The 23,996-nt window shown below is 39.4% G+C and overlaps 2 protein-coding genes across 4 annotated transcripts; one reads left to right on the top strand and one right to left on the bottom strand.

Annotated features, from left to right (window-relative positions):
• Positions 1–413: 413 nt before the first annotated feature.
• On the bottom strand, positions 414–9,167 carry mb (myoglobin). 2 transcript variants are annotated; one of them, XM_034203471.1, is made up of 4 exons: positions 9,131–9,167; positions 1,578–1,663; positions 827–1,046; positions 414–703 (listed from the first exon to the last, which is right to left on the bottom strand). In XM_034203471.1, exons 2-4 carry the CDS (start codon positions 1,658–1,660, stop codon positions 563–565), a joined length of 444 nt encoding a protein of 147 aa, XP_034059362.1. In that variant the 5' UTR covers positions 1,661–1,663; positions 9,131–9,167; the 3' UTR covers positions 414–562. The 2 variants fall into 2 exon arrangements, with proteins under 2 accessions (XP_034059362.1, XP_034059363.1); XM_034203472.1 differs by lacking the exon at positions 9,131–9,167 and adding an exon at positions 2,119–2,153.
• A 2,502-nt stretch (positions 9,168–11,669) lies between these two features.
• On the top strand, positions 11,670–22,640 carry LOC117537869 (serine hydrolase-like protein). 2 transcript variants are annotated; one of them, XM_034203248.1, is made up of 12 exons: positions 11,670–11,925; positions 14,382–14,525; positions 18,466–18,579; positions 19,127–19,168; positions 19,254–19,273; positions 19,373–19,447; positions 20,004–20,113; positions 20,201–20,280; positions 20,396–20,430; positions 20,558–20,634; positions 20,733–20,820; positions 21,953–22,640. In XM_034203248.1, the coding sequence occupies exons 1-12, from the start codon at positions 11,868–11,870 to the stop codon at positions 22,094–22,096; spliced, it is 987 nt and encodes a 328-aa protein (XP_034059139.1). In that variant the 5' UTR covers positions 11,670–11,867; the 3' UTR covers positions 22,097–22,640. The 2 variants fall into 2 exon arrangements, with proteins under 2 accessions (XP_034059139.1, XP_034059140.1); XM_034203249.1 differs by lacking the exon at positions 14,382–14,525 and having other exon boundaries at positions 11,682–11,925.
• The last annotated feature ends 1,356 nt before the right edge of the window (positions 22,641–23,996 follow it).

Below are 23,996 nucleotides of genomic sequence, written 5' to 3' on the forward strand. Positions count from 1 at the left end.
TTGCTGTACAAATGCTGCCCACAGCTCCTAGGACTAGGATGGGTTGAATGCAGAGGTCAAATTTCACTGTGTGCTGTGTACATGAACATGTGTGTGATAAACAAAGAGGGTTCCATTCAAATTCTCAGTTTCTTAGATGTTGGAGTGGCTTCCCACTAACCAATTCATTTTTTAAAAATTGAAATGGCTTTGCAACGACATGTTTTCTCCTTTAATTTATTATTTGCGATGAGCACACTTAATTTTAACAGCACTGATTTATAACTCTATTACCTTGAATATTGAGGACACAGGAGGTGACTAATAAAACACATAAATCAAGTGAGTGTTTTTTAATATTCAGCAAAAGAATAAAATCTTGGATAGTGCCTGAAAAAAAGGAGCAGAGAATTTTTTTGTGATAAGGGTTTATAGGTAGTTAAGGATCCTGCTGTAATGGATTTCATTTAATTGCAAACATTATTTAATTAGGCTTACAGAAGATCAGACCATTTTTATCATTTTATTGTGCATGTGGTACATTTTCCTGTCTGTCGTCGGCAAAACTTTGTGAATCTGATCTTCATTCAGTGAAGCCCATCTCTTTGTAGTCGGCCTCCATGTCAGCGATGATGGCGGCCATCACGTTCCTCAGGGCAGTCTGCCCGGCGGCATCCAGTCCCGCCTTCTCCTCCATGACTTTACCAATGACCTCTGCAATCAGCTGAAAACAAGAATCACAAAAAATGCTTTAAAATTAGGTTGGAGGACACAAAAAGTTGGAGGAAAGATCAAACCACAATGGTCTAGATACGTTCGAACTTGCCCTCATGTCAATCAACCTCACCTTGAAGTTAATAATGGGGATCTTGTGCTTGGTGGCGTGGCTGCTGGACAGAGGTTTGAGGAGGGCAGCGTGGGCGCCTCTGGCCTTCAGCAGATCGCCCAGTTTATTCAGCACTGTGGCACCGTGGGCAGAAACACCTGCATCCCCGGCCAGGTCCCCATGGGCGATGCCGGCAAACTTGGGGAATAACTTCAGGGTTTCTGGGTGCTCTGTGAATAAACTGCGAGGAAAAGGAAATGTGAGGGTTCACCTGAAATAACACTCACAACTGAGGACAAGGGGTTTAAATCACAAGTTTATCACAATATGATAATAGCCTATATTCTATATTTATTCTTTGACATCAATACAATATTTTCTGATATCACAAAGTCTAACAGATTCCGTTATGTTTAGAACAACTATTAGACCCATTTAGATATAAAAAGTTTAAAACATATATATTCTTCTTTATACAAATAAAAGAAAATCTAATCAATTAAATACATTAAAAAAACAGCCTGTTTTACTTCAAAAGTCTTGTTTAATTCTAAATCTTAAAAATTATGATTTGTATGGATTGTTGACTTGTAAATTAATTTATATCAATCTATATTGATGTATTGTTTCACCCCTAATGAGGACACTGTCATGGCCTCACATTTAATATGAACTTAATGAAAAATAATGTGCCTTCAAAAAACATTTCTACAGCCCTGCAAACCTCCTGACCCAGAGGGCAGATTAATCTAATCTGGTAGGAGACACTGACCGGGTCAGCACCAGACTCCCGTGGGTTGCGTAGTCCGCCTCCACTGGACCCCAGCACTTCAGCACCATGTCAAAGTCAGCCATTATCTGAGGAGGTAATATAATATATAATAAAAGCACAGATTTGAGGAATAAAAAGCAGATTCAGTCACAGGAAGTAACATACAAATCCAAGAAAAATAAAGGTCTCTGATCACATCAAGTTACACATCCACCGTTTCATTGTGTGCAGTCACTGCTGAACAAGTGTGATTCATTATTAGAAAGAGGCGTCTTCATCACCTCAGCTGCCCTCACTGAGTCTGCACTGTAACCTTGGTGAAGCCCTGCACAATTCATGTGAAGTGAAATCAGATGATGCTCTTGAAGCTGTACATGGTTATAAATACCTTTTTATTTCTTCAATACTAACCTTGGCACTTAAAAACTGCTTTATTTCTTATATTGTTTTGTGTAAAAGTATTTTCCACAATGACATTTCTCTGTCCTTATACCCTATTATTCTAATTACATTTAAAACAATTAAAAAATATATCTCATACCTGCAGAGTAGTAAAATGTCCTGTGTGATGTTGTACAAAATTCTTCTTGACCTGACTTCCCCCCTCAAAGCTGACATTTTATACTCCCTTCACCGTCATATCACCAAATTATTCCAGACCTCCCATCCTCTCACCACACTTCAAATGTTCACAACACCTCCTAAGTTGATCTGGAACATTTTGATTCCAAGTAAATTATAGATAGATAGATAGATAGATAGATAGATATAGATTAGGCCTACATATCAAATCATTTGATTTCTCTTATTGTCTATTTTGTCTTTTGTTTATTGCTTTGTTTCTTATCTTTAAGACTTATGTAATTGACATTGCATGATACTTATCCCATTCATTAATAGATTCCTCAAACCTCGTTTACTGAGTTTTATTTAAAACAATTATAATTCTCTGACGTGACACTATCCTATGTTTCCTCTTCTTGTCCTTATGCATAATTTCACAATGTTTGTGTATTAACATTTGTTAACTTCATTTTATTTTAAAACGATCTCTGTTTGTTATCTTGTGAGAGGGAAGCCCTTCCTCTTCTTATCGCTGATTGGTCCAGACAGTTGCTCCATGTCTGTTTATCCAATAGCGTCTTCAAATCGTGTCACGTGGGTTTTCAACACCCGGAAAACATCGGCAGTAACCGTCAAAAAGGGTGTAAAAGTATTTCAGTTTTAAGATTTGTTTTTGTTTTATAGGTTTTACATCAGCTGTTTAGCGGTGGTATTTACTAGTGATGGCAAAATGAAGCTTTGAATGAAGCGTCGAACCACTTGGACAATTGTGTCGGAAATAGGTTAATTTCTCGAAGCTTCAGTTACAGCTACCTCTCCTGGCGAAGTGCAAGGCTGCAGTGGGTTTAACGTATCTTTGCCTTGAAAAATATTCGATGCACACACACACACTAAGACTGAATATCAGGGGCGTCGCCTGGACCTGGAAACATTCGGGGCTTAGCCCAGTGTCGCTACAGTCAAATGTTCTACTGCAAGACTCCCCACACGCACATACACAATTGCGCCATCTGGTGTCACAAACGTGCGCCTGCATTAGCTTTGTTACGGCAATGGATTGTGGGAGATTCTCATAGCACGTGAGGATCTCTTGAGGGTAAGGTGCCTGTATTATCTCGGTGGACAAAATGTATGTTTTTATTTTATAAGGACAATAACGTACTGTTGTGTTTGTTTAGTTTAATGTTAATTGTTTAATGCTCACAGTCACAGCAACATGTTTTTTGTGAGATTGGCTATTTGTTTATATGATTTATCAATGTGATCATCAATAGCTAATCTGAGCACCAGAACCCAGCTCACGTGTCCTTTTATGCTGTCCATTGAAATGCAGGTATGTGAGTTTTATACACCAGTTTATTTATGTTTAATGTTTCACATTGCTCCACATGATGCCTTGACTACAAAGTCTTCCATGTTTCTACGCTTCTTCCTCTGTGTCACAGTTTCGGGAATATCAAGATCATTGCACAGGGCCTTGGTCTTGTCATAGACCTCATGTGCTTTCTCGTTACTTCGGTAACTTTTCAGTGTGTTCTCAACTGCTGTTTTGTAATCTACTGCCTGCACCAAGTCAAGTGTTTCTTTCTGCAGGTATTTATGCAGGCCCTGAGTGGTTGAGAGCAGTGTCTGGAACATGACAGCATGTAGATGGTACTGAATTTTCAAAGCTTGCTTTCCAGTCCCTTTGCTAGAGGAGCTGAAAGGCTCCCTAAAGTCTTGATCAAAGCAGGGAGGTTTTTGACATGCCCAGCGAACAAGTTGTTTGTCCCCTACCTCTAGCTGTTTCTGAAATGTTTGCAATCTCTGATGGTGGACAAGAGATGTGGAGAAGAAAGAGTAGAGACACTCCAGGAGACCAACGCAGGTATGTGAGTTTTGTACACCAGTTTGTATAAGTTTAATGTTTCACATTGCTTGTGAAAAATATACTACAGCTATACGATCACTGATGTTTTGTTGTTGACTGGACACTTATTTTGTAAAAGAGATAGCATGAGAGGATCTCTTAAGCAATGCAGCTCAGGTGTCCTTTTTATATGCTGTCCATTGAAATGCAGGAAAGTAATCACCAGCTCTGAGTGATCTGTTGACGAGGGGACACTACACCGGAGTTACATAAGCAGAGATAAAGTGCTATTTTGGGGGGAACTCACCTCCTCTGGGGTCCCCCAGGAAGATTTTTTTTAAATACTGAAGTTAAAAGCATCAATCTTGTGCACTTTGAGAGCAACATTAAGAGATATGGATACATCTCTCAACACCCATATGTCAACAAAAATCAAAGAATCAGAATCAGAAACGGGTTTATTATTTAAAAACACTTATTATTAACATAAATTATTAGAAGTTGTTAGTAATCAGATTAAACAGAAAAAAGGGATGGAAGGAGGAAATGATAATCCCTCATCACTTGCTGTTTGTGGTTGAAATGATCTCTTTTGCTGGCCAAATGGAAAGCAGTGATGTCTCACTTGCCTTGGCCCTGTATCTGCAGTCCCTAAATCAGTCATGTTACCCATTGACTCTTGTCTGTTCTGGTGTTCCTGTTCATTGTTGTCTCCATTGTCGTTCTTGTCTGTTGTTTCTCCTTCTTGTGTGTCCCTTTCTCCTGTTCTCCTTTCTTCATCCTCTACTCTGTTTGGCTCATCTGTGATGACTGTGTAGGTAAACACAAACAAGTATGTAAGTCAATCAGTTTCCAGCTCTGTCAAATAAACGAATTTCAAGATACACACTTCATTAAAATGAGTGTCACCACACTGTCACAAAATGTAATACTAACCAATTGAAAATAGTTAAATTTACATCTCTTGTAGATATCACTGTTAGAGTAGTTATCTGCCAATAGGACAGAATCATTCCTATACAAATGCAGTTTGAGTAATTCACTTAATATATTTACTTAAAACTTTAATATAGTCATTTTCACTTAATACTCTAATATAGTCATCTTTCTGCATTCAACACTAAGGAAAGCTGTAGAATTTGACATGATAATGAGGAAAAAAGGCCTCCGACAATGCAGATCATTTTTTGATCATATCAATTTTAAGATGCGGGTCAAGGCTTAATATTTGGGAGCAAAGTGTCCCTTGCTCCCTTTCAGGAGCCCCACTGGATTGGCTTTGATCTGAAATATTTGTATAAAAAGCTTGTTAGCTGGCTGTCCATCTCATAATGTTCACATAGAAACTAGCTGTCAATAGGAAATATAAATCAGAAGAATTATATTTTCATGCAAAATCTGTCACAAAAAGAGGTTGCACATTTAAATGCAGGTGTTGTTATGGCAACGTCAGTGGCCAGACAGCCACATTTACTGCTGCAAATACGTTCAAACATGCTGTCGACACGTAAAGCAGTGGCAACTATGCCACCATTTCAGCTGACTTTTTCTCAGAAATACTGTCACATAACATCCATATATATATTTCAGTGCTAGGTTGATGCTTAGCTAAGCTAACTATGAAACACTTTAACTGACAGGACTCAGGAATCAGGATCAACTGTGTACTACTGTAAGGTAGCTTCTAGCTTCATGTCGAACACAGTAAGTCAACATTTCCCAGAGAGCTTTCTTTGAAATCACCAAGTAACGCTAAAAAACACAACATTTAGATTGTTTGACAAAGTGTTTATTTAATATATCTGGCTAGCTATAGCTACTTGCTAACGGTTTAGCTTACCCGCGCGATTCAAAGTAACGTCAACGTAGCTATAATTTATGCTTTGCTTATGTTCGCATAACTTGTAAGTTTACTGACAGGTACATACCTTGTTCATCTGGCTCAGGTGGTGGCTCTGGGGTTGTTGTGTGAGCCACCACTTGAAAATTGCCGTCTTTTTTATTAAATAAATGTCTAATGTCCATCTTCAGAATCTCCGCGTCCGGGGGTGACAGTTTAAAGTTTAAACATTGTCACAGAGGAGAGGTACGTACCTGTCAGCCAATAAAACACGTTTATTTCCATGCAACTCTCTGATTGGTCTGGTGGCGTCGTCTGTGTTGCATTCACTGAACATGGGAAATTACATTTCTGCCGTCCGTCCTATAGGTAAAGTAGGTTAATGTATTATATTATTGAGGGAGAATTTGTCCGGGGCTAAAGAAAAAACATCCGGGGCTACCCCAGGCGACGCCCCTGCTGAATATCATGTTCTATTTGCAATTAAAGATTGATAATTGTGTGTATTGGGTTATTGAGAAGAGACTAGAGAGTGCTGGAAAAATATTTGGGAGGAGAGGGCCTTTTATCAGTTATTAAAGTTGAAAAGCAATGATTAAAATACATCCATTCCGGGCTTTGAACCAGCTGCGCGGAGGACATCGCCGCATTCGGGCCGCCGGCTGTACCCACTGGGCTATCTATTCCTTGAAATATTTAACTGTTTTTATATTACTGATAATTGTCTTTTTGTTCACAACTTCTCCACATTTCGAAGTGTTTCCCGAGCCAGAACGACCTATCTTTCTTCCTGGCTTGCTCTATAATGATATCAAATGCAATACCAACAACAACTCAACAGCAACAACGCAAACTACGACAACAACCCACACATTGTGCATTGTTTAGAGCGGTCATAAGTGTTGAAGCGCTCAAATTTGAAACTGTTTCAACCTGTCAGAATCGAGACGAGGCAATGCATTGAATCGCGTGAATGGACCGCGAACCAGTCAAGTGATTCATTCAGGAAATGAAGCAGTTGCTGGGTTGCGTTCCGATAATCCAAAAATCAGCTCCTAAATTCTAACCCTATCTCCTATTCCTTGACCTCTGAGTGAAACGTCACGGGGTTAAGGGATAGTGGATAGGAGAATTCAAAAGGACTTAGGAGAAGAGACCGCGGTACTTTAGAGAATCCGAATGCACTTTCACTATCCGACGTGTTTATGATGCGCCAGCGGACGTCATGAATGTGCGTCTGCTGCTGTGGGGAAACTATGGAAACTACAGTTTTCTATACAGCGGACTACAACATGGATGTTTAATAAGAACGAGGGACTACTGTAAACTCATCTGAGACTCTGCACCGTGCTCTGATGCTGTTGCTTTATGCTTTATGAACGTGGACAATAGAGAAACATATTCTTCATGACCAAAGTTGGAATTGAAATAAAAAAGGAAAGTGAAACTTATGCTCGTCACCCTCTCCCTCCAGTCCACATTAATACAAAATCCCAATACGTATGATTGTATGAAAATATCTTAAAATCAATACAAATGTATTTATTATAAACGTTAGTGCTTAACATCTATCACTGTGTATATCACCATTCAAACATATTTTAAAGGTTGAACAAACCCCACACAGCTCAGTGAGATAGTAGGCTTGTTTGAGACAAGCGAGACCTGCGCAATTTCAATCAACGTCTTGCTCGTGCGTTGCATGATGATTAGTCATTTTGTCCGACTTGCTCTGGAGGCTCGCCTACATGAGACGTTGAAATCTCGCGGGACAAAGACGCCCGCAGCCTTGAGAGCGAGGCGAGGCGGCGCAGTTCCTCTCCACGGGCTGCTGAAGCGAAATGCTTGATGGGAAACGACTCGCTGGTATCTCGAGCTGAGCGCTCATTGGTGGTTTTTTCCACGTGCTGGTGATGAAACTCTCCAATTGGCTGGGCAAAAGATTGTTGTTGTTTTGTGTCAGTTTTACGTCGCCACTTCCATTCACATTTTTCATCATTGTTCCACAATATTTATCATCATTACATTAATATCCCTATATTTTATACTTGCATTGCTTACCGTTTTCATACTTTATATATCTTAGCAGAGATGTTCACAAGTCTTTTTTTGCAAGTCCAAGTCAAGTCTCAAGTCTTTGGTCATGAGTCCAAGTCAAGTCTCAAGTGTTTGTGGGGTGAGACTTGATCAAGTCTCAAGTCTTTGGTCACGAGTCGAAGTCAAGTCTCAAGTCTCTAAAAAATAAAAGTCTCATGTCTCTTCTGGTTGTAATAAGCCTTCTATTGTCTGTTGCTATCCAGTCTGTTAAGAATACTGCACAGCTATATCTAAGAAATTCAAAGCATTTACTGTATTATTATCACTCCTATATCTATTAGCATACAGTATCAGTACTGATTAGTTGTTTGTTATATGATCACTTTAAACAGGCTATTGCAATGCAATATGAGGAAAAACATCACAGTTTAGCTAAATGCAAACAACTTATAAGCAAAACACTTCAGAATCAGAAATCAGTATCACAAATACTTTATTAATCCCCCGCAGGGAAACTGTGTTAAAAGTACTTAAAAGTAAACATTTGTTCTTTGCAACTAAAAAACTATTGCTGCAATATTATCTGAAATATACTGAACTGGTGATATTAAAACATGACCTGTTCCAAAAGAGATATCTACCATTAACACCATTTACCAGCCAAATGCTGGTAAATCATGCAAGTGGCTGGTACTGTATGTTGCACGCACCAGCCAAAAATAACAATGGCAATCTATTGAGTGGCTGGTAACATTTCAACATTCACTAGGCTAGCCATTTGGCCAGTGGACAAAAATGTTAAAATTTGACCTCTGCAACCGTATTGTTTAATTACATTGGGTCTCTAATTACATCTTTTAAGTCTACTATAAATAAACATATTCCTCTATCCTCTCACTCAAACCCAGTGTAATGGTAACCTGATAAACCTGTAACATTAACGTTACGTGGTCAACAATAAACCTGTAACCTGTCTATAAACCGACAGATGTATTTATGTATGTAACTATGTATTTTTCTACGTTTAACGTTAGCCAGTAGATGGTGGCAGCGGAACGTAATGATTAACGTTACCGACCTTTTTATGTCATGTCAAGAGTTGGATGTCAACGCCACTCAACGCAAACAAGTGTGACAAGCAAACATTCACTCATCTTTTCAAATATTCAGTTACAAAGCTAGTAGCAAGCTAAGTTAACATTACATAGCTGATGCTGAGCTAAACATGTTTGCTAACCGTCCATATGCGATAATGTGACTGACCTCTCCGGGTGAGTTTTCAAGTGCCTGATGAAATGTGACGTTGTTGCACCAGCATCCTTGATTTTAATATTGCAGACTTTGCAGTGTGCGCTCCTTTTGTTGGTGCCGCCGGCGTTTTGTTCGAAGTTTTTATAGTTGAACCTAATTACAAGCGGTACAGCTGCAGGTGTGCCGCCGGTCGCCATGGTGTTACCATGATGTTAATGTTAATGTTAAAGGTGGGGTAGGTAACTTTGAGAAACCGGCTCGAGATACACTTTTTGTTATATTCCATGGAATGCTCTTAACATCCCGATAGCCGGCCCGGCTAAAGTAACTGGATGGCCTACCTGCCTGTCAGCCTTCCATCGGGGCACAAACTTATCTCGTGCCCTCATTGGTCATGTGCGCGTTCGTGTGTGTTGGAGGAGGGGCTCTGTGAGGAAGTGGCAGATTTTCTCCGGTTGTGTATTTTCAAATTCTAGCGATCTCGAGCCGGTTTCTCAAACTTACCTACCCCACCTTTAATACGCCAAAAATAGAAAACACAATGATTGTTCACGAGTCCCAACACACGAGTCCAAGTTGAGTCCGAAGTCTTTTGACCAGGAGTCCAAGTCAAGTCTGAAGTCTCTGTGTGTGCGACTTAAGTGCGACTCGAGTCCGAGTCACAGACTCGAGTCCCCATCTCTGTATCTTAGCATATTCATACACACTGTTCATACTGCTCTCAGGCTGCTGTGTATATCTAGTGTATTCATACCCCTCACTGTTTATTCATCATTCAATTAATTCTATATTTTATTCTGTCTATTGTGTACATTACTTTTCACTTTACTGCTTGTTGCACCTGGTTAGAAGCTAAACTGCATTTCGTTGTCTCAGTACCTGTAATATGTGCAATAACAATAAAGTTGAATCTAATCTTGAGCAGGAACAAATGTATTTACTTAGTACATATCTGACATTAACGATTAAACACATGTGTGCATTCTTTATAAATACAAACCGAGTCAAGCCGACTCCGGAGGCAGCAGTTCAACCTTCAAGCTGTTTGCAATCCGCCAAAAAACCGAGAGAAGAAGAAGAAGAAGTCGACTCCGAGCTGTCCGACTTCAGGCGAGCTGTTTGAGACCTCCCCCGGCTGCGATCGGCTATTCTCGTCTACTTTCGAGGCGAGCCGCAACGCGTCTCAAACAAGCCTGTTGACTTTATTTGATCATTTCAGTAAAAACTAACGTTCATATTTCTCTTTTTGATTATAATACTGATGAACGTTCAGAACAAAGCACTTTGGCAACTTACCACATACGTTTTAAAATGCTTAATAAGCACCGTAACTTTCATGATATAATTTCTCGGTCATAATCGGTTGTTTCCGTGAACGGCCGACTGTCGTGATGGCAAATGCTCCGGCTGCAATGCATTGTGGGGCAGCATTTTCTCCTCTCCTTTCGGTTAGGGAGGTCCAGTGGTTCCTAAGCTAAAGGAGGTTATAAAGGAAGTTTGAAACCTCCTTTCCTTTCATTTGGAGAATTGGAACGGCACTTATCATGGCTGCCAGTGACGTACTTCCGGGTCATTTCACTCCGTTAGGAAGGTTCCTAAGCTAAATGGACTATTGGAATGCAACCCTGCTTCGGACGTCACATGTCACGTGATTTGAAGCAGTTGCTGCTTCGGACGTCATATGTCACGTGATTTGAAGCAAGCTTCGAAGCACTTGGCTTGTTTGAGACAAGCGAGACCTGCGCAGTTGCGATCAACGTCTTGCTAGTGCGTTGCATGATGGTTAGTCCGACTTGCTCTGGAGGCTCGCCTACATGAGACGTTGAAATCTCGCGGGACAAAGACGCCCGCAGCCTTGAGAGCGAGGCGTGGCGAGGCGGCGCAGTTCCTCTCCACGGGCTGCGGAAGCGAAATGCTTGATGGGAAACGACTCACTGGTATTTCGAGCTGAGCGCTCATTGGTGGTTTTTACCCCGTGCTGCTGATGAAACTCTCCAATTGGCTCGGCAAAAGTTTGTTGTTGTTTTGTGTCAGTTTTACGTCGCCACATCCATTCCCATTTTTCATCATTGTTCCACAATGTTTATCATCATGACATTAATATCCATATATTTTATACTATACTTGCACTGCTTACCGTTTTCATACTTTATATATCTTAGCACATTCATACACACTGTTCATACTGCTCACAGGCTGATATCTAGTGTATTCATACCCCTCACTGTTTATTCATCATTCAATTCATTCTATATTTTATTCTGTCTATTGTGTACATTACTTTTCACTTTACTGCTTGTTGCACCTGGTTAGAAGCTAAACTGCATTTCGTTGTCTCAGTACCTGTAATATGTGCAATAACAATAAAGTTGAATCTAATCTTGAGCAGGAACAAATGTATTTACTTAGTACATATCTGACATTAACGATTAAACACATGTGTGCATTCTTTATAAATGCAAACCGAGTCAAACCGACTCCGGAGGTGGCGGTATGCACCTTAAAGTTGTTTGCAATCCGCCAAAAAAAACGAGAGAAGAAGAAGAAGAAGACGAAGCCGACTCCGAGCTGTCCGACTTCAGGCGAGCTTTTTGAGACATCCCCCGGCTGCGATCGGCTATTCTCGTCTACTTTCGAGGCGAGCCGCAACGCGTCTCAAACAAGCCTACTGCTTCTGGAATAGGAAGTCCAGGGTTGAAGGTCCGTTCGAAGCTTCAGTGTCAAACTGCCATCACTAGTATTTACCGACATGTTGCAGGCCTTAAAAGGCGTAAGACACCTCCATACCAGTGCAATGAAACAAGCAGGTAAGGTAATAAGTGTGTGTAGTGTGATGAATGGAGAAACATGAGTGTTTATTCCAAAACCAGGACAGCGTGTAACAGAAGAGAAAACAGTTAAATGAATCGTGTTTACATGCATGGCCGTATCTACCATTGAGGTCACCGAGGTCCGGACCTCGGTAATATTTTCCGAGCTGTGTATAACAAAACTTGTGGAATAATTACACTAAACGGGGTTCTTTCTAGTACTTCCATTTACTGACCATGGGGGCGCTGCATAACTACGTAGCCTCGATTAAAGCAAACAGAAGAAGACGACATCTATCAACAAATCACCGCAGCCCGGACTTGTACCGGAGCAGCGGAGGAGTGATGAGGTATCTAGAGATCTGAGTCCAGCGGGCTACTTGTGTTTCTGTTCATCAGGACATCATATGAGCAGCAGATCCTGTGTGAACGCTCTACGTTAGTCAGTGGACGTCCGACAACATGCACACTAACTTATATTGCAGATATAGGCTATACTTTGGTTTAAATTGCGTGAATAAACTAGCTAGAGAGCTAAAGTTAATTACATTCATCCAATGTCAGAAGGATTACCTTTTAACAAACGTTGTAATGCTTTTCTTTTATTTCAATTTGAGTAAAACATTGAAGATATAACATTGTATTGTTTTCTTTTTACACTGACTCAGATATAATGAAAAGACTACGTCAGTCAAAGCTCAGCTTTGGTAAGGAAGAGACAGGACAGGCAGAGAGAAATAGAGAGAGTGAAAGGGATGGAAGTCAGGGAGGAACTGCAGGTATAGTCACACAAAAATAATGTAGGCTTAACAACCCCATATCTATCTATTTATCTATAACAATAGTCTTCATTTACAATAGGCATAATTTTAAAACATACATCTATTGTAGTTATGATGTCATAATAACATACAATTGTATAAAACACAATTTGCTTACATCTTTGTTCTCTTTTGAGAATCAAACAAAACAGATTTAAATACAAAAAGAATGCAAACAAACAAGTGAAATGAACTAAATTGCTGAATTGCTTTTGATTCACTGGCAGGAGCGACAAGTGAAGAGGAGCAAAAAGTGAACAACGAGGGAGAGATTGAACAAAGAGAAAGCGTAGAGGACAGAGAGAGTAATGAACAGGAAGAAGACAGAGAGACTCAAGAAGATGGAAGAGAGGCTGTAGGTTATGGAAAGGAGAGAGACATGGAAAATGAATGTTGACCAGTGGCGAGCCGTCAGGGCCCTCTGTGAGGGCCTAAGATATTCTACAAAATAATATTTAAAAACATTAAAACAAATTATATATATATTTTTAGTTATATTTTTCATTAGTTTTACCAAAATAACTTGATTTAATTGTAATTAAAATAACATTTCCAAAGAAATAAATCCTTCGAATCTGCCTATTCAGTTTATGTTGGAATGTGAAGAGTTAAATGAAAGAAGCTCGTCTCTGCAAGTTACTGTGAAGAGAGGAGCTGTTGGACGTCCAGGCGGTCCAGCTATGAATTCACAGAAGGCCCCGCTATAGTAACTGAACGAGAGAGTAATGTCAAATGACAGTACAATTGACCAATCATATCTTCCCGCTAAATGGGTGGGTGTTATTATCACGGACTTTATGACAAGTTCCACCCGCTGTGAAACGTTTCTTGTTTCCATAGCAACAACAACTTCCTGTCAACAGCGTTAACTCGCCTTCAAAATAAAAGCATGCCAAATTACACTTAAGACATACAACTGCAACGAAAGTAACAAACACAATGCAATATCCTTTTCAATTTCAAAGAACACAAATAGGGTTATTTACAGGTGTTGTTTTGTGTGGTAGAGGGTCGCTTTCATTGATGCGTTTTTTTAGAGTTAAATTAGTGCATGTGTGCGAATGACAACTTTAATAACAATACAGGGCATGTATGAGTGAACAGACATAAGGATAAGATGGGTATAGATAATATTGGTATTTCCAACAGCAAAACAAGAATAACGAATAATGTGAATACTAAATATATAAAGTGAACCATCAATAGACAAGACAAATACATATTACATGTTCAAAAAGGAGCAGGAACAACTGTACACGTATGGTCCTACCCCTTCACGTAACTTAACTTAGATAATAATAATTTTGTCATGCCGTTTTTATTTTTGAACTGATTCATATTTATACTTTATTTGAGATCTACACATTACCAATTCAGAAGTTCAACCCACACATGGACATACAAAAAAAAAAGCCTCTCCCTAAAATCAAGAAGCTGATCAAGAAGCTATTCCAGTGGAGAGTGATATTACATTAGGCACATCAATCTCTTAGTTTTGCTTGAGTGAGCGTACATTTCCATTTCCATTCCTGGTGAGCAAAAACTAATTTAGTTGGACTGGGTCCAGAGAAGTTAACAGAAGAGTTTTCAGCCGTTCAAAGTTGAACTAAACCAGAGTTTTTAATGTGTCAGTTTCAGAGCTCTGTGTACCGGTGCCATGGGGGGAGATCAGAGGGAAAGTTTGGGGTCCTGATCATGGCCGTCCTGTGCTCTGCCTGCACGGCTGGGCTGACAACTGTGGCACATTCAACACCCTCATTCCCCATTTACCCAAAGGTAATTGTTGTTCATGCATAACTTATTTGCCACCAGCTTCCTTAATGTCCTTAAGTAAAGGTGTAACTAAAAATCTTGCAGCATGGGCTTTTAACCCTTAATTGATAAGAGACTCAATATACAATGGCACTGCTTTTATGGCTTTTTCTAGGTCATCTGTTCAATGTGTTTCCCTGTTTGAATATGGGAGAATCTCCCACATACTGCTTACAAAATACTAATGATATATCCAAAAATACGGCCTCAAATTTTCCGGCAGGCAGTTTCCTAATTTTAGACATTGATATAATTTCAGTGATGGATTTTACTATTCAAACTGCATTTAAAACATACATCTCAGTTTTTTCCTCTGTAATTTGACCTGGCAAGAGGGCCATTACAAATCAATTAACATTTTTCATATTTAATATTATTTACCTTAAGAGCAGGGGCGGATCTAGAAAAATATTCATGGGGTGGCAAGAGGGTAGGGTGGCAGGAGATTTTGAGGGGTGGCATCCACTGGCAGAAGTATATGCTGATTTAATCGCAGTCATATCAATCAATGTTAACTTGGAAAGCCACAATATTGATATTTGAACTCAATAACATTAGGTGACATTATTGTGGCACATCAGTAAAGCCTTACATATACATATATAAGGTGGCAGACATAATTTAATGAATTTTAAATGAACAATAACTGAATGAGTTTGTTTCACTCTTAGACCAGCAGGGGTACCAAATCTATGAAGACTGCTGCAATAAGTACATTAATTAACAGTCTCATCAATGTTTGTCTGAATGAATATGATACTATTAACAATCATATCATTCCTATCAGCTGTCAATCACTGTTATGATTCACATATTCATTTATTATTAAATAAACTATATATTTTAGTTAATGATGAATGTTCCTCAAGATGCTTGCTCACCCTCCTTCAAATTTGAAAGACAAGTAATTACTAGCATATATCAAAATTCTAACGAATCGAAAGAACAGTTCAGCACCCCACGACTTTACTGCAAACAGTTACAACCTGGACTTTACATCAGAAAGAACAAACATTAAAGAAGTGACTAACTGCATAAGTTAGGGTTAAAAAACGTGTATTCAGCTAAAACATATACATCGCTGCAGTTATTATCCAGTGGAAAGTCCTTACCTACTGGCCTGGTTAAATCAAAGTGGTTACTTTTTTTTGGCTGGGCAGTGTCGTTTTACACACCGTCTTATTTGACTTTCTCAGGACTTAAAACAGTTTTTGGGGGGCAGATCCCCACAAAGAAAAAATATATATACACACCTACAAGGTCATCATCTTAACAGTTTTTTATGCTCATCCGTGAGCAGAGCATCAAGTTGGCAGCTGAATGCGGCGATTACCAGTTTGTTCAGCAAAACGCCTCACAAATGTATTAAGATCCAAAGCTTTAGTGCGTTTTGATTCAATGCTGAGTACAGCCAAACTTGACAGTCTTTTCTCTGTCATTGTAGACCGCAAATACCTCATTCCTTCCTTCTACTTGGGTCCGAATGCTTATCGTTTTGCGCCGTCCCGTTCAAATGAAATCGCCGCCATTCACATTTCCATGCTCGCACCAGGGCCGGGGGAGGGGTTACAAGACTTGCGTCCTGTGCTGCATTCACTTGCACTCGGACATTAGAGACTTCTCTCATAAATGTCTGATGAGCCACAACTTTTCTTTCAAAACAAAGCTGCCAACTGGGGTGGCAGCTGGGGTGGCAAGGCCTATCTTTAGGGTGGCAGTTGCCACCCCATGCCACCCCGGTAGATCCGCCCCTGCTTAAGAGACACACATACCCTGGGAACATGGGGATCCCCTTGTGCACAGCAGTTGGGAAGCGTGTTTTTCATTAGTCAGTTTATTGAACATGTCAGAAACAAAAACATACAACAATAATATATATATATTCTCTTCTTTTCCTTTTTTTTTCTCACTCAAATTATTAAGTACAAAAAAAAAAAAATAACAAAAAAAAAAAAAAAAAAATTCTCAAATAGTCTCTGTCATGTTCAACAGGGGCAAGAAGAAGCTTAAAAAAACTTTTCTGGTCCTACCCCCTCTAGCATATATTTTTCTTAGAAATTAAATATTAGGTCATCGTCATCATTTGTCTTGTTAATTTGTTTGCTTTTTGTTTTTTTTACAAAACAATCAGAAATAAATTACTTTTAGAATTACAAGAAATAACAAAAAATGGGATTTTACAGTTCCTGTTCATAACCATTAATGATTTGGCTCCTAAATAGTGTTGGCCTGTTGCCTCACAATAAGAAGATCTAAGAAGAGGGATGACTAGAATTTCCCCTCTTTCTTTTATTTGCTTTAACATGTCCTGCTTGCCTCAGCTATATATTCAATTCAAAGTAAAATACAGATAAGAAACCCCCTGGTTTGTCCCTCAGTATGACCAAAAACAGTCTTGACAATTGAGCTTGGTTTATTCAACTCTACTTTGAAAAGACTTCCCAGCTCATGCAGGTGTTTGATGATTACACTTTGCCTGTAGACAGTGTGTATCTGTGCAGTGCAGCTCCTCCTTGCAGCTGCTGTAACTCAGCTGTTAGAGCCGCTGCCTCTCCTCTAAAATTATGAGGATTTAACAATTTTTCCTGGCCTACATGCATGTTCAACAATAACTTTACTACCAAGAAATTACAACTTTTGCTGGTTGATTAGGTCTTTCTATTGGTCTCTAACCCCCAAAACACACCAGGAGCGTCTGCGCCGCGTTACGTTGCGGCTGCGCCACGCTGCGACCTCCTCCTGCGACAACACACACCAGACGCGTTTCAAAACGTTGCGGAAGCGGAGCGTCGTGTGTGCAGCCTCGCAGTTGTTGTTGATTTTGGAATATTTCCTGGACATTTGTACTTCTACAAGTAAGTAGGCTATACGTAGTTAAATGGTTTATGTTTGTGTCTGTTTAAATCGTGTTTATTGTTGTTGCATCTGACTATAAATGCAAGGTTTTCCACCACAGCATACTGTATTTAAACATTATTGAGAGTATTTTGGGTAGTTGTTATAACACATGAATAAAAACAAATTATAATACAAAGATATAATATCATTATAAAGAGTTAAACACAACTGTATTGATCCCTGGGCGAAATTCACAAGATAAAGTATAGTTAAAAAACCAATATTTATAAAAATATAAATACAAAATAATAATAATATAATCATCTTGATATAGGAAATAAGATCTTACTTTATTGTGAAATGCAAGTTTACTGAACAGTTTTTTAACGACTTTCACAAGATGTTAAACTACTGAATGGCTCTGTACTGTACCTACAAGTATTAATTAACTTTAAAACATTAATATGTAGTTGTTACCTTCCACTCCACAAACTGCAGCGACTAAAAACCAGGCCTTGTCCTTTCTGATGTTGTCCTTGTAAAAAGCATTGGTTACATCATATCAAATTGTGTGTTTCTCCACTTCCATTATGAACACCTCGTTGTCCATGCTGTGTTTCGTAGTGGAGGTGTTGTGGGGTCTGCTAAATTAGTATATGTGGGGGATGGGCCTGGCCCGGATGCTCACCTTTCCACTTCCTGCGAGGGGGGGGCTGCCTGCCCGACTTTACCTTACGGCTGCGCCGCGGCAAAAATAGGATTCATCCTAATTTTAGAAAAGCGCTGCGCCGAGCCGCTTCTGGGACGCGTCTGAGCCGTAACACGGCGCGTGTGGTGTAATAGCACCCATTGACTAGAGTGGCCGCGATCCTTACGACCGCCACGGCGCGGCCGTAACGCGACGCAGACGCTCCTGGTGTGTTTTGGGGGTAAGGCAAAGCTATCCAACTGAAAATAGTATTGAGTGAAGGATATTTGGTTTGTTTAGTTTAAAATGTGTAATTAACACAGAGATAATGTGACGGTCTCTCTGTGAGTTATGGTTCTTCTGTGTGTCTCCTCTCAGAGTGCAGGTACGTGGCGGTGGAGCTGGCGGGTCACGGCCGGTCGTCACATCGTCCTGCTGGAGTTTCCTACTCTTTCCCCACCTATGTGATGGATGTACGCAGAGTCGTTGACGGTGAGTGAGTTACAGAACTTGCAAGACATATTTAATTCAAATCCAATTTCAGCTTTCGTTCAACAAGCTACATCTCTGAAGGGATATGAAAATGTGTTAATATTGGTCATAGACCTTCAGTGGAGAGGGATATATATATATATATATATATGAGCAACATGTGAACCTGAAATACAGATCCTTAGCTAAATCTAATTAAAAACATCATTATTTGGGGTTCTATTTTACACATTTCAAGAGCTTTGCCTGATTAATATGCATCAGTTGAAGACAGTTTATTGCATTAAACATAAATTAAGAGTAGTTGACTCTTGACCTTTTTAAAAAGTAATTATACAAGAATATCTAAATTTTTAGCACATGAAAGAGAGGATGATTGCATCTGAATATGAGAATATTGTTATGTTATTAAACTAAATCACCCTGCCCTGGTGCATCTGTTTTGCCGTTTAGCCACAGTATTCTCACTGTCTTTCGACTAAAATGTCTCAGGGTTCTGTGATGAGATACTGAACCTGGTTGATGATCTGTGAAATTGCTCCCACAGCTCTGCAGTGGAGCAAGTTCTCCATCATAGGACACAGTATGGGTGAGAGCAGCTTTACAGAAGCATTTGAGCAATTAGAACGCTTGTGGTATTTCATATTTATATGTGCACTTTCTTTTTATTTCAGGTGGTAACATCGCTGGAATGGTAAGTGACATTTTAATGACAGAGCACTATTTATTAGGATACATCTACTGACTGAGTGTTTTTTCTTTACTGTGTGGCATCTATTGTATTTTCCTGCAGTTCAGTGCACTCTATCCAGAGATGGTGGATGCTGTCGTACTGCTGGACTCGTATGGATTCTTTCCTACAGATCTGGTATTCACACAATCTACAGTTACTACAGTGATATCATCTGAGGTTTAGTTAAGGAAGAACAAAAATACATTGCACTTTAAAGTTGTGATGCAAAAAATCATTGCATTCAACACGCTTCATAACAATTTCATTAGTCCTTCCACATGTTGAGAATGTATTGTTTCTTGCTTACTTGCTTACTTACTTAAAAAGGTCTTTGGAAGTATAACATTTTATTTAGTAATCTATGCTGTATGAAGGAGGAGGCGCTCGGCTACACTGTTATAGGGCTCCTGAAATATAATCCTTTTTCAGGACCCTTGATTCAGGTTAAAATACTGTCAATTAATTCATAACAATGTCCAATAAATTCTACATTGGGACTGAATGAGAAAAAATATACAGGTTCTTTGCAATTTAAGTCACCAATGCATGTGCAATAGTTTTGTCCTTTGTGGTTAAGCATTCTTATAATATTGTTAACTTACCCAATATTTCAAAGACCTGTGGTGTGAAATCCACTCTCTAGAGTAGTTTTGAATGTGTTCCCTAATCATTTCTCTCTGTTTTCCTTCAGAAAGAGGTCTTTGAAGCGATGAGGCAGGGGATGGATCAGATGGTTGAGTTTGAAAAAAAAACAGAGGAGAAGAAGACAAGAGTTTACACTTATGAAAACGCGGTAGAGAGGTGTTGCACTTTCCTTTATGTTGTTTTAGGATTACTCCACACCAACTCATCCATGTGTTTTCTAAAAATGTGTTTTATTTATTTCAGGTTGCAGGCTGCAAACCCCACACTGTCTGAAAAGTCTGCACACATCCTCTTAGAGCGAGGTCTCGTTCAAGTGGAAGGAGGTACGTCTTTATCTCTTCTTCTCTGTTTTCGTGTTTGTTAGAGATGCTCCTCACAGAATAAGTTCTCTCCCCTCCACTCTTATGCTATAAATAAGTGTTTTTTTTTATCTTGCAGGTGTGGTGTTTACTCGAGACTTTCGTATTAATCTGGTAGGTTTTTGCTGAACTGCACAAAATCATCACTTTTCCTTTTTGTATCTACCACAGGTGTTTCGTGCAGCCCATAAAATGCATGTACTGTGTTATTCATTGTATTATTTTCTCTTTTTTTGTTCAGAAAAATATGGTGCGCATGACTGCAGAGCAGAGTCTAGAATTGCAGTCGATGATTAAAGCCCCGGTTCTAGTTGTTCTGTAAGCATTTCCTCCATTTTTCAATGCAATACCAATAAATTGTATCTAACTAAATATTCATACAATCTTTTTCTTCTCTTTCGTCTTTGCCTTTCCAGAGCAGAGGACGGCTTTGAGAAATTATTTGTTGAACCAGATAAAAGGACATTTATATCAGCAATGCTTCAGGCCTATAGGGACAGAAATGTGAGTGTATTTTTACTTTGTGTTTGTGTGAGGTAGGTGCTCCTACATCGTGGTATTTATTTTAAGCCGTTAAGCCTGTGTGTGTAATTGTGCCTCGTAGACCGACAGGCAGACAGGCGGCAGCACAGATGCAAAAAAGTATCTGTGTGTTACGAGCTCAATGTCTCAGAGGCAGCAGAAATCTTTCTAGCTGTGAACCTCACTGTGACCTACATAATGGAGTTTGGTCCAGAGCTGCGGATGAGAGCGAGAACAGAAGATGTGCGTCAACTAATCGCTCCAATGGGGCTCTCTTTCCAAGTCAGCTGGTGGGAGGGAAAACAAAGAGGGACTAATGTCAGAGTAAGAGTTGTTAAAGCAGCTATAATCAATATTTCTATGATACAAATGTATCAAATGTCATTATGAAAGGTGTTGCTCATAGTCCTAAACCTACAGATACTGTGGCTCCACTCTTTGTAGAGTTTTAGATTTTTCTGAAGCAAGTTTAATATTTCGGGTTAGTTCTCACCGCTCTCACAGGAATGTTTTCAGCTGCAGAAAGCTGATGATTTATTGTGAAATATCTCTCAAACATCCACTGTACATGTACACCACCTGCTAAGGACCAGACAGCTCACAGACACTGTGAGCGATATCAGATATCCGATCCAAGACCTCCCTCTTCAGAGACAGGGGCATTGTTCACAATCTGTTTAACAAATTGGGACAGAAATATAAGAGTTGAAGTTAAGGGATTATGATTTATCTCATCTCCATAAACAGATACCTGCATATTAAAGCAGATAAATACATAAAAAAGCAAATCAAAATCATCTTCAGACAATTGCCGATCGGTCCCAAGATTGTATTTCGCCCTATGCGAAATATTATGTCTCTTTTGTTTACATGCATGCTACCAAAGATTACTGAAATGTGATCGGTCAATACTACTCGGACTACACACAGAAACTGTTGATACCAAAATCGTGTCCTGTTGCCTACAGATCTGCATCCCTATTGCAATTAATAGAGATTAGTTGAAGTGTTACACTCTATTTGTATTGACAAACATTATATATATTATATTAAATATATATTGTTCGAAGGTAGATCTCTCACACATTTTATTGTCTCTCTCTCTCTCTCTCAGCACACTGTGGTGAAGGTACCAGGCGATCATCACATCCATCTGAACGACCCGGCAGTCGTTGCTCCTCTCGTGTCTGACTTCCTGCGGACCAAAGTGTTGTCAGAGCCAGCTACACTAAAAGAGGAACAGACCTCAAAGTTATAGTTAAAATATTTATAAAAATAACATTAGTTGTGCCTTAAATACTTTTACTGAAAGGAGTGTTGGGTGAGATGAAGAGACTGATTAAAAAAAAACAGCCAAATTAGGTTTTTGGCGCAGCTTAGATATTATATGTGATGCTGTCCTTTGTGTCAATGTCAAGATTTCAAGTGTGTGAGACTTCTGTGAAAATGTACAGAAACACTTAAAAACACATTTGTCTGATAATGGTATGGAACATAAAGAGAGATAATCTTAAAAGAGGACTCCAAATATAAAGCGTATTCATCCTTAAACTCTCTTTGATTCAAAACAATAACAAAAATCAATGCATGATTAGCTTATTAGAGGATGTCCCTTATATGATAGAAGGCATTATTTTATGCTTTGAAGGCCATGGGATTCAAATTTGTGTTTTTTTATCGGTTTTAAATATTCAAATCAAATCAAGTTATATAGCACATTTATAAACGATTTTTGGTCGAGCCAAAGTGCTGTACATATAATAAAAATAGCCTACAGTAGAGACACTTTACAGCAAATACAACAGCACAGATTGTTCAGAATATCAGCATGAGAAAAACGACACCCTCTATCCTTAGACCCTCACATCGTACAAGGAAAAACTTCCAGAGAAAAATCCACAGTTTAAGGGGAAAAAATGGGAGAAACCTCAAGGAGAGCAACAGAGGAGGGATCCCTCTCCCAGGACGGACAGACGTGCAATAGATGCCGTGTGTAAATCGAAGAGATAATACATTTGACAGCATATAGACTGAATGTTAGGAAATGCATGTGTCTGTAATAAGAAGATGAATCCACGAGGATGTCAGCTACAATCCTGTGGGAGCCATCAGGGAAGCAGCATGACGAGACCCAGGCAGGACCGCAGAGACAGGTTCAGCCACGACCCGAACGTCCACGACTTAATCCAGAACTCAGGATAGAGGATCCAAGACACAGGACTACAGCAAGAGGATCAGCCTCGACTCCGGATCCCGGCGTAGATATAGATACAAAACAAGAAAAAAGATTTGGCTGGGTTAATCGGAACAAGAGAATACACAGACACAGACAGAGAGGGAAAAGGTCATTGGATAAAAGTTATTCTTGATAACCCTCTAAAAAGATCTCATGAACTTCCCCACTCAATCTATCAAGACCCGAGCAGTTCTATTAGATATAGGATAAGAAACAGAGATAGGGAGCACAACAACCTATCTCTTCATCAGATGCACTCCCCCGCTTATCTAAGCGACTCTGTACCCCGTTACCCTCTACAAGGCCATAGACCAGCAGAGGGAAAATGTTGACAGTTTTGTCCTCCTTATTATAGGAGATGAGGTAGGAGACTTTGAACTTTTGGGGGGGGAAAAGCTAAACATGTTCCCTATGACAACAACATAAACATGTCATAGAATGACATTCTCACTAACACTACTCTCATTTCTGACCTTGTCGTTAAAAACTGGACATCAGCTTTGAAAGCTTGTTGTTCAGGCTGCTGCACTCTTCTTTTAGCCCAGTGTCTTCCTTCTGCACAGATCACTGTGTTAGCCAACTGTGTTATATCACCCTGTAGCTGCTGCCTGAGGATGGTTTGAAATGCACTGTGGCCTGTCAGGTGTTTTAGAAGTCTGCTGCCTATTGTTCATATTTTAACAGCTGCAAAGTTTCTCTGAATTGTCCGTTTCTTCATGTTTAATCTTAACAGTTAGGAAGCTGTGGGAAGAACGAAAGTAAATGAGTTTCAGTTAGAGCAGAGGAAGAATCTCGACTCAACAAGTTACACAGTATCATGTGTTCATTCATACAGTATTTAAACTATGTTTAGATGGAGTATCTATCTATGAAATTACAATTCCTTAGATCTATAGCAATAATTATCTGACCATTTTACTAA

This window comes from Gymnodraco acuticeps, unplaced genomic scaffold, assembly GCF_902827175.1.
Source record: "Gymnodraco acuticeps unplaced genomic scaffold, fGymAcu1.1, whole genome shotgun sequence".
Taxonomy (NCBI): Eukaryota; Metazoa; Chordata; class Actinopteri; order Perciformes; family Bathydraconidae; genus Gymnodraco; species Gymnodraco acuticeps.

What these genes read in the sequence shown, in the direction of transcription:
- mb (XM_034203471.1), bottom strand. Translation starts at nt 1,660, where the DNA reads ATGGCTGACTTTGACATGGTGCTGAAGTGCTGGGGTCCAGTGGAGGCG. An exon ending in GGGAGTCTGGTGCTGACCCG is followed by an intron (nt 1,047 to 1,577) that starts GTCAGTGTCTCC and finishes TTTTCCTCGCAG; the next exon opens with TTTATTCACAGAGCACCCAG. An exon ending in TCCCCATTATTAACTTCAAG is followed by an intron (nt 704 to 826) that starts GTGAGGTTGATT and finishes TCTTGTTTTCAG; the next exon opens with CTGATTGCAGAGGTCATTGG.
- LOC117537869 (XM_034203248.1), top strand. Translation starts at nt 11,868, where the DNA reads ATGTTGCAGGCCTTAAAAGGCGTAAGACACCTCCATACCAGTGCAATG. An exon ending in CAGTGCAATGAAACAAGCAG is followed by an intron (nt 11,926 to 14,381) that starts GTAAGGTAATAA and finishes TTAATGTGTCAG; the next exon opens with TTTCAGAGCTCTGTGTACCG. An exon ending in CATTCCCCATTTACCCAAAG is followed by an intron (nt 14,526 to 18,465) that starts GTAATTGTTGTT and finishes GTCTCCTCTCAG; the next exon opens with AGTGCAGGTACGTGGCGGTG.